At 43.1% G+C, this 10,227-nt stretch overlaps 1 protein-coding gene across 1 annotated transcript in view; it reads left to right on the top strand.

Moving 5' to 3' along the window:
- The first annotated feature begins 8,155 nt into the window (after positions 1–8,155).
- LOC138259929 (uncharacterized) overlaps positions 8,156–10,227 on the top strand; it is a 430,741-nt gene continuing 428,669 nt past the window's right edge. Inside the window, exon 1 of the mRNA XM_069207921.1 lies at positions 8,156–10,176. Within this exon, the coding sequence (XP_069064022.1) occupies positions 8,250–10,176 (1,927 nt within the window). The 5' untranslated portion in view covers positions 8,156–8,249. The remainder of the gene's footprint in view (positions 10,177–10,227) is intronic.

Here is a 10,227-nt window from a genome sequence, read left to right as displayed (position 1 = left end):
CATTTAACTGACGTACTTCCATTTACCTTCTTCCTCTATATTAAAACATATACAATTATCATAAAAACCTTGATCAGAAATAAACATTTGGCATTAGAGAGTAATGCTCAAAACACCATAACAAATATAATTTTGGTTGGATTGGGGGGTGAAAGGAAAGAGGGAGTAGGGAGCAATTAATGGAGAGGAACAGTATGATGGGCTCTAGAGTAAGAAAGGAAAATGGTTGACTGGCATTTTGGGAGGAAAACAGCAGTAACTAGAGTTTAGTGAGGCCATGGGTCTCTGGGACCTGATGCCACTGAACCTGTTGCTCCATTGATAACTAGGCCCCAAGAGAGAAAGCCGTTGGGGCAGAAAAAGAGAAACCAGAGAAATACAACAGACAAAAGAAAGAAAGAGAAGGGGTCGCAAAGAAATAAAGAAAGAAATAATGAGAAAATGAAAGCACAACTAAGAAAAGAAATTGAGCAAACATGGAAGACAAAAGAAAAAAGGGAAGGAAGCTAGCGAACGAAGATAAAGAGGAACAAATCATGAAAGAAGTGTGAATAGAAAGAGAAAAAGGAACATTAGAGAAAAGAAAGAGAGATGGTGAGAGAAACAAGAAGCGAAAGAACCAGGGCATGTATGTACTGACAGATTTCCCGGAGACACAGAACGGGAAAACCACTTTGGAGCTTCAGGTCCTGACAAGTAACTTGTGGCTTTCACATACAGACGGGAAAAAGAGGGATTTATACTAAAGTGTAAGTTGACAGATAAAGGTAAGAAAAACACCAGAGAAATAAATGAAGAAAGAGCTAAAAAAAAAAAAGTGAAAGGATGCATACTGAGTCAAAGGAAAGAGCAAATAAAAAAGACAAAGAAAGAATGAATGGGACAGGAAAAAATATAGTGCAAGAATGAACGCCTGATGAAGAGAAAAGAGAGGAACGAAACAAGGAAAGAAATAGCTAATTAATTTTGTTTGCGAGTTTGAACGAGGAGATAGCAAGAGAAAGAGGGAAATAAATAAAAAAAGAGGGGAGAGTAGTAGAAATAAACAGTTCAAAGAAAGAACTAATCTGTTAACATGGATTTTAAGAGCTGGATTGAGTAAAGTGGGGGAGAAAGAAAGCATTGAGAATAAACAGAGTAAAGGAAAGAACGGAGTGAGATAGGTCAAACAGACCTTCCCAAATAAAGATGGCAGGTAAGGATGGATTCAATTGGCTCCCCCCCACATATTCAAAACAGAAGTCACAGTATGGAACACCGGGGGCACTGCAGAATAGCAGGAGGTGCATTAGCAGAGTTGCATGTGGACCTCAATACAGGAATATTGGGGTGCTTCAGATCAGGATGGATTGGGGGTATAGACAGAGCTGTGTCCCGGGCCCAGTACTGGAATAACAGAAAGGCAGCAGGTAAGAAATGAGAAACGGAGTGTTGTGTAATTCCTGGTATTGGAATAATGGGGCGCTGCAGGTTAGGGTTGAGGTGCACTGACAGAGTTGTATGTGAGCTGCAGGACTGGAATAGTAACGAGCACACAAGATAAGAATTGAGCTATGTTAATGGAGCTATGTGTGGAACCTAGTATTGGCGTGCCAGTGTTAATTGTTACACTAGAGGTGCCCTGGTGAAGCTGCCAGTGGGGCCCAGCATGGGAGTGGCATTGCCTCTGAACCACAAAAGTGAGGAGTCATGAAGGGGGTGTGTGTGAGCCTTTGTACTGAGAAGAAATGTGCACTGAATGTTAGAATTGATGGATTCTGGTGGAGCTGTGGTGCCTCCCATCAACAGGGGTGTTGGATGTTAGACTTTAGGTTCACTAGCTGAGCTGTGTTTTGCTCTTTTGGGTCCAGTATTGGCTTGGCAGTGGGACTGAGTATTAGAATTGGGCTGCTGTAATGGAACTGTATGTGAGCGGGGTCTCGGTATAGGAAAGGAAGTGACCTCGTTGGGGTAGAACTGAGGTTCACTGATGGAGCTGCGCCCGAGGTCCCAGTACTGAAGTAGCAGAGTGTACGGACGGCAAGACCTAAGGTGCTCTGGCAGACAGCATATGTGAGGTTCCTGGCACTGGCATGGCTGAGGGCTTGGAGTGTGTGAACTGAGGTGCACTGATGGAGCTGCGCCCGAGGTCCCAGTACTGGAGTAGCAGAGTGTACTGACTGCAAGAACTAAGGTGCTCTGGCAGACAGCGTATGTGAGGTTCCTGGCACTGGCATGGCTGAGGGCTTGGAGTGTGTGAACTAAGGTGCACTGATGGAGCTGCGCCTGAGGTCCCAGTACTGTAGCAGCAGAGTGTACTGACTGCAAGAACTGAGATGATCTGACAGACAGCATGTGTGGGGTTCCTGGCACTGGCACAGTGGAGGGCTTGGAGTGTGTGAACTGAGGTGCACTGATGGAGCTGCACCCAAGATCCCTGTAATGGAGCAGCAGAGTGTACTGACTGCAAGAACTGAGGTGATCTGACAGACAGCATGTGTGGGGTTCCTGGCACTGGCACAGTGGAGGGCTTGGAGTGTGTTCACTGAGGTGCACTGATGGAGCTGTGAGTGGGATACCAGTTAGGAGCAGAAGTGGGTACTGTGGAGCTCTGGTAGAGTTGGTAAAGAAAATCCAATACAAGGAAGGGCAGGTGCCAGGCAGCTGAGAGAGGGTGCAGAGGGCCCACAAAGACCAAATGTGCCCAAGAAAACAGCCATATTTAGGAGCTGGTATACAGCAAAGCTCAGAACAAGAATGCTCTGCAAATGAAAAGGGAAGCTTCATTGGACAGGAGCAAGAAATCAAAGTAAAAAAAGTCCCCTACAGACTAAATAAACAGGACAAAGCATAATTATACAGTAGTTGATCCCTGCTCCCACACAGAAGAAGGGAGGACAAAGAGGCATAACTGACCACTAGCAAGCAGAGATTTTTGAATGACACTTAAACTAACAAATGAAATAGCTGGAAGTCCACAGAAGAAGTATACTTAAAAGGTATACAAGAGGTCATACGCTTACACTTAACCTAAAAAAGAAGGAAAACTATAGCCATCCAATTAAGAGCAGGGAACTGAGAGAAGAAAGCCATTCAGTCAAGCGCAAGTGCCTGACCCAAAGCCCACTCAACACAGTATTGGGTATAATGCTGCCTGCAAAAGTCTGTAGCAATTTAGGTATGCCCCTGCCCCAGTGCACAAATGGTTATCTGTGTTTGCAGTTTCAAGAGCAACTCTTCTGTGAAGGCCCAGCATGGGTCTTCTCCAACTTGTACTGGAGTGCACGGAGATGAAGAAACTAAAAATAACATTTTTCAGTTTTAAAAATGGCCATTCTCCTCCATAAATTGACCATGTTAGCATGTGTGGCCCAATTTCAATTCAAAGATTAAATAATCCAGATGATTTCTCAATTACACAAGTTTCCTTTTTTAAACTACTAATGAAAGTGTTAGGCATGTAAATATCACCCACTAAGACACCACAAACATAGTTGTTTCAGATGTGCAAATTCTGAAAATCTATCACTTATGACGGTGAAACTTACATAACTATAACTTGACAGCAAAATGGAGCATGTTTGAACAATCTCCCCTCAAGGTGCGCCCTGGAAGTAAACGAATTTGATGACATCTGGAGTCTACTTTTTTAGGGTTGAGCCTGGGATAGCATGCACTAGCGCATACATATCGATTTCGAGATGCTGTTATAGTTAGAAAAGGGCTTGGAGCCTGCCTGTCGCTCACTGTTTGTTGGCTTGCGTGGCTCTCTGCTTTACAGCCATGTAATTCGTCCACTTCAGGTCCGACATCATTTCCGGTCCTAACGTGAAGCAGGGACCAAGCACTGATTGATTTAACTTTATCAGCGCCTGTCTGCTGCTCCTGAGGCAATTGAGGTACTATTTCTTACCCCATCGCGCTGCCTGCTGCTCCTTCATTTGTGCTTTTTGTCTTGTTTGGAATGCCTTGTTTTTCTTTTTTTTTTTCATTTGTGTTCACATGAATGAAAGTGTCACGTTCAGTTAACTGACCCCTCAAGAGAGCTTTCTGAGAACTGTGCTGCATGAGATACCAAACAGAAGAAGTATGTGGAGCTCTTCTGAAATTCCTCTCGGGATGAGCTGCCTATTCACTTTACTTAAACCTATGGCCTCTTGGGTATGTGTGTGCTGACCTGACACGTTACTTTGTGAGCTTTCTTAGATTGGGCTCTATTGACTAACTTTAATTTTTACATTAATTTTTTGTGATCCCGGAGAATGGCTTAGTTTATGGGAGTTTTGCACCGCTTCTGTCAGCATGAAACTATGAAAAGAAAATCAAATTATTCCTATCACAACTGGCTTGTAACTGTGTTGCAGTCCACATAGCCATCTATGTGTGTCTTGGTAGTTGAATATGCCCCTAAAGCAACTCCTTTGAATTTGTATACGTTTTTTTACTTGCACAAAAGTGCCAGGGGGCATTACAGGGTTATCATGATCAATCAGTTTGAACAAGTGTCAGGAGATATGTAGAGGTCGTGAATAGAAAGCATTCTGCAGGTGCTGTTCCTGTACAAAGCTAGGATGGCTTCCATATGTCTAAAGAGTTGATGGTTGAATGTAAGCTGCCACTTTTTGGCTTTGAATCGCTTGATGCGAAGGGCATCACAAGGATAGATCAATGCAGCACAATCCTCTGATGACGTTCTCCTAAGTTTAAGCGGGACAGGTTTACATGGGATGGGCAAAATGGATGCCATTTTTCAGGAGCCATTTAATAACAAGCTTTCACAACCACTCATGATATGCAGGTTTTGTAAGGATCGCTTTAGCACAAGCTGTAACCAACTGAGCTACCTTTCGGGGCAATAAGGTTGGAGAATTTCTCAGTGATTGTGCCTGGAGACAGTTTCTATTTCTATATAACTAGGGTTTATAGTAAAGATGCATTTCCACTTGTCACATTTCATGCTTGAGTTGCTCGCCGAGTCCAATTTTGGACTTTGGACTTTACATTTATCAGCACAATGCATTGATTGTGTTCCTATCTGACTGAAAAATTAACTGTTTTGCCAACTATAAAAATTATCATTTATCAAACATCTGGCTTTCAGAAACATTGCTTTTTCATTATTCTGGACTGCTTTGTTTCGCTTCACCTTTATTGAAGAAAGATTTGAGTACCTCCTTTAATAGAGAGTTTACTATATTTTCAATGTTTCAAAGCATGTTTAAACGGTTAAATCCTGCATGTTGCATTTCAGTGGCAGAAATACCCACTGATAATGTGGAAGACAACAATATATAATCTCTCTAATTAGAAACTCTAGATTGCAGTTGATGATGTAATGCCCCCAAGAACACCTCATCATTCACTTTGCAAGAAAATATTAAATATATTAAGTCCCACATAGGTAGATCTAATATAATAAACGGAGTCTAAAAAACAACCTGACAATTTATTTAATATATCTTAAATACCTGATTTATGTCCTTGTTATAATGCTACTTACACATATGTTTGTCTTGAAAATACTAGGTAAAAGATGCTGTCACATTTTTACTTTAGCAGGAGTATTTTGAATATGAGGTCCTAAATAGACAATGGGCTGTGGTTGAGGGGTTTGGTTGCTGTTGTTCACTTCAATCAAGTCTCAGCGGTGAGAAACAAAGTGTTTTTTCCTGCTGTGGTGCAACAATATCTGGTCTTGGAGTTGCTGCCTGCCTCTTTCAGTCTATGTTTATTTTAATTTTTAAAATAAAACAATTGGGAAAGGCCGTTCATAGCAGTAGACATGTTTAAAATCTATACACAACATAAAACTGAATGGTAACAGTGAGTAAAGGGGATATTTTTTACCTCCCATTTCTGCATATATCTAATCAGCAACACAGATTTTCACATCATGACACAAAATTAACACACCGTATATATAATTCTACTCCACTACATGACACTCCATGACATGCAATTTCACTATAAATCATTACAGTCCATGTCACAAAATCTCACTCCACATAATACCAGTACACTCAATACTACATAATTACTATCCACATAATTCCACTGCACACCATGTCTCATAATTCCACTACACAACTCCCAACACCACACAAGTCCACAACAAACGATTAAATTCCAGCCCACATATTTCCACTCTACACCACATACATCCACTCAATAACACATGCCTAAAAAACATTGAAATTGGCAATGCCAGTAGCTCTTGGATTGCCACATAGGCGAGATCTATTTTCTTTGACAATGCTTGTTTCTATTCTAACTCCACTCCTAAAATATTTGGTTAAATAGGCCAGGAGGCTTAATTTCTAACTCGAATCGTGGAATATTTGGGGAGAGTTAAAAATGTCACAAGCATTTTTAAAGAGTTTAATGCAGCTCTGCTAAGTACCACACATCAGGCGTTAGACTAACGCATTTTAATGTGGTAGTCTGCATCACCGCATTAAAATGCGCTAATCCCTTATTTTTAGCGCCTTAATCACTTGCACGTTGTGAGGAGTAAAGCAGAATGGGAGCAACCGTCAAAGCTGCATTTAATTTTAACAGCGAGGCATCCGAGTGCTGGATAAGTGGCAGCTGTGCCGTAGCAGGTCTGTCCTGCAGCAGGACAGCTTTCACGATAAGACAGGAGTATTGTAAGCCCTGGAATCAGCCCCTCTGGGGCTTACCTGCTGTGATTCACACCCATGCCGGTCTCCTCAGAGTGGCGCTTCCAGTTTTAACTGCCACTATTCTAGGAAATATAATAAAGAGGAGCCGAGGGGGCCCAGTGATCTGATCTCTCAAGATCACAGGCACCTACCCTACAGCGGACTTCCAAAGGAGGCGCGTTTACACCCTGTCACTCTGTCTCCTCCTTTGCTGTGCGTGTGTCTAACTGTAGAGCCAGTGCTGCAAGGTAACTACTGGCCAAGAGTCAGGTCTGCATCCACTGATTTTAATCAATAAATAACATACGGGAGTGCAGCATTGCATTTAAGGAGGCAGCGTGCAATGTCGGTAGCGCAGAGCTGCCCAGAAAAGAGCCTACTGTGTCATATGAGCCTAGCGTCTCTATTGTTTTAGAAAGTTATTGATGATCTAGTGCTAGTTATTACATCTATGGTGCTGCGCAGGCAGAGGCTTACTTCAAGCTGAGATGGCCACTAAGTGTCTCTTTAGCATGTACTTTTGCAGCACTTTATTACTGGTCAGGATGATATAAGAATGAAACACACTCACTGCAGTGTTTGATCGGTTTATTAGTGGCCTCAATCATTCACAGAGGCAGCGGGCTGCAGCTTTATTTTTCTCTGTCACATCTGCCACTGCCAGAGCAAACAAGGGGCAATGAGATCCTGTCTATGTACAGCCCCTCATTGCTGCAGAACCTGCTGAGTATTACATGCTCTAAGACAGCGAATGATCCATGTCTAACAGCAACTGTCCAGTCGCCTGCTGCTTGCTACAGACTAATAAGTGTCACTAGCACCTTCTCCAGCCCTTAATTAATTTGCTTTTAGCGGGTCATGATCATGAACCCAAGTAAACTGGTCATAAGCAAAAGTGCCCTTCCTTTTCTGGTGCTTAATAGCAGTTTAAGATCCGCTTGTAGTTTCTCGTTTCTCAAATGGGTATAATTTCTGATATTTATGGCGATTCCCTCATCTTCAGTGCTTGATTTAGCTAGCAAGAAAGTGTCACTCATAATTACACTGAAATTAAGAAAATTTCATACATAAGCAATCTTAAACCTTGGCAGCTGTGCGAGCGTCTATAAAGGCCAAAAATGAAATTACCCAAACACTGACGTACTTTCTGCTTGTAAGTCGTGCTCTAGACCCGGCTTTGCTTCTTTCGTCTGTCTGCCACCGAAACACACGAGCAAAAAGGGAAAATAAATAACCACGAATCAGACACTGAGAGCAAAGCAGCGCAGATTCTCGAATAATTTAGAACAAGCAATCCTCGCAAATTGACAGGTGGTGGTGGGGGTGGGGGCTAAATGACGGCCATCTTAGATTCAGGCAAAAACGTCCTTCACCGTCAAAATGTGTTGTTGTTTTGAGTCAGCTGTCTCATAAATCTAAATGTTGCCTTACCTCAAGATGGCTGAGTCTCGCGAGGCAGGGTGTGCTCTTTTTGACACCAGGCGATGCTAAGAGCCTCGGGATGGCTACACAACCATAGAGAATAGGGTGGTGCTCAGGGCAGCGAAGTTGTGGAAGTAACTGCCGCCACATCGTTAGATATTTGATGGGAGCTCACGTGCTTTTCAAATGGCAGACACCCACAGTATAGTAGTTAAGGAAGAAAGGCCTTACGTTTTCGTGGGTGGAGAGGAGGGCCCCAGTGGTTATTTGAGGCACGGAAATATGGCAAAACAAAGAGGCGTTGCCACTAGTACGAAAGTAGAGCCGCGCCTTATTTGTTTGGGGATGCAGGACCACAGTGCGAGTGCTGAGGGCTCTAGCATTTGTGGGAAGCACATCGTTTTAAGTGCGTGGCCAGGAGTTGAGGACTTAAATGCTTTATCAAAGGACGTGTTCGTTTTGGTTGAAGATGTCAGTGCTTGTGCTAAGGAAGAGACTAATGCCAGTATTCGTGTTACGGAAGATAATGGTCTGTGTGTTTCTTCCAGGGCGGCGAAGGACGAACGGGGTGGTTTTGTTGTACTGGCTGTCGGCTCCAGTGGTCAAATCAAGGAAGTTGAGTCTGCCGACAAGCATGACTACAGTCCTGCCTGTCTTAGGGAAGCAAACGAAGAAGAAAATGGTTGTGACATAAAGACTGGCTTTAGTGTATGTTTGAAGAATAATGATCCTAGGGTTTGTTTTGTGAGTAAGCCTGACCAGAAGACCTATGATGGGGAGGTCAATCCTGTTCTTCCTTATGTCGGGGAGAAGGACCTCAAGGCGAAGCAAGAGAGCCACAGTGATCGTGAGGCGGATGATCAACTTGATGTTTATGTTACTAAGGAGGATGGGCACCCTGTAAGTACTGATGAGTCAAGTCTGGCAACTGGCTCTATTGTGAAAGAAGAGGAAGGTGCTAGTGCGAAGAAAAATAAAGCCAGTAATGCGTTATCGACGGAGGACTCGAATAAGGACAGTGTTGCTGCCAGGAAAAAGGATGAGAGCTATATTGATTTTGTACAGAATGTCCGTGGTTCCAGCATCTGTATAAAGAAAGAGATAAGTGTAGTACGTGAGATTGATGCAGACGTCTCTTTAAGACAACAGTTTCCTTCAGAGAAATGTGTGAGGGACCAAGGTAACTCGGTAGCACTTACGATCCAGGGTCCCAGTGCTACAAGATGTACACCCATGACTGAGGAGATGAACCCTAGTGAATTACTGGTGGAAGAGACTGGTTTAACAAATTTTATCAAGGAGAAGTCTGGTCTGAGCCCCGTTGTCAACAAGAAAGACAATCTGAGAGTCTGTGCTAAAGGTGAGGTCGATAATGCTCATTTTAAGCACGACAACCCTACTATTTATGTTATGAGTGATAATGGCTGCCGTGCCTGTGCCAAGGAAGTGAAGGAGGGACTCAATGCTTCACTCGTGGAAGAGAAGGGTCCAAGCTCTGAGGGTGTGAATGTTGGCTTTAGTGTTTGTGCAATGGAAGATGATGGCTACCGTACCTGCACCTGCTCTTTGACAATTACAATCCAGGAGCCTAGTCTTAAAGGACATTTATGCAAGGAAGAGGAAATCGATTCTGGTACCTTACTAGTGAAAGAGACCAGTCTGAGAACCTCTGCGATGGAAGAGGCTATCCTGAGTCCGAATGAGAAGGGACATCTGAGCCCATGTCATACAAAGGAAACCATCTTGGCAGAAAAGGATGATAGTGTTCGGGCTTCTGTAGTGAAACTAGTCGATAGTGTCCCCTGCTTAAAGGGAGATGCCAACCCCTTTGATCCTTTAAAGTTGAAGACATGTTCCAATGAAAATCCATTTGTTGAAGCTGAACCCACAGCTGAAGTCACAATGGAGAATACATGTCTTCTCACGGCCAGCCATCACATAAGCAATAGTAGTACAGTAAACCATTTGACTGTTGAGCAGAAGGTGTATATATCAGAAGAAGAAAACAGTTCTTTGGGACGCTGCTGTATATGCAATGATGAACATAGCTGGCCCAATAATTTGCTGGTGTATTGTGATGGAGGACCTGGGTGTAAAGTAGCTGTCCATCAAGGTGAGAGAGCAAGAAATAAATATTTTGAGCTTCTACCTTTTTATGTCCATC

Source organism: Pleurodeles waltl, chromosome 2_1, assembly GCF_031143425.1.
Source record: "Pleurodeles waltl isolate 20211129_DDA chromosome 2_1, aPleWal1.hap1.20221129, whole genome shotgun sequence".
NCBI classification, from domain to species: Eukaryota; Metazoa; Chordata; class Amphibia; order Caudata; family Salamandridae; genus Pleurodeles; species Pleurodeles waltl.
This window is presented reverse-complemented; position numbering and strand designations above follow the sequence as displayed.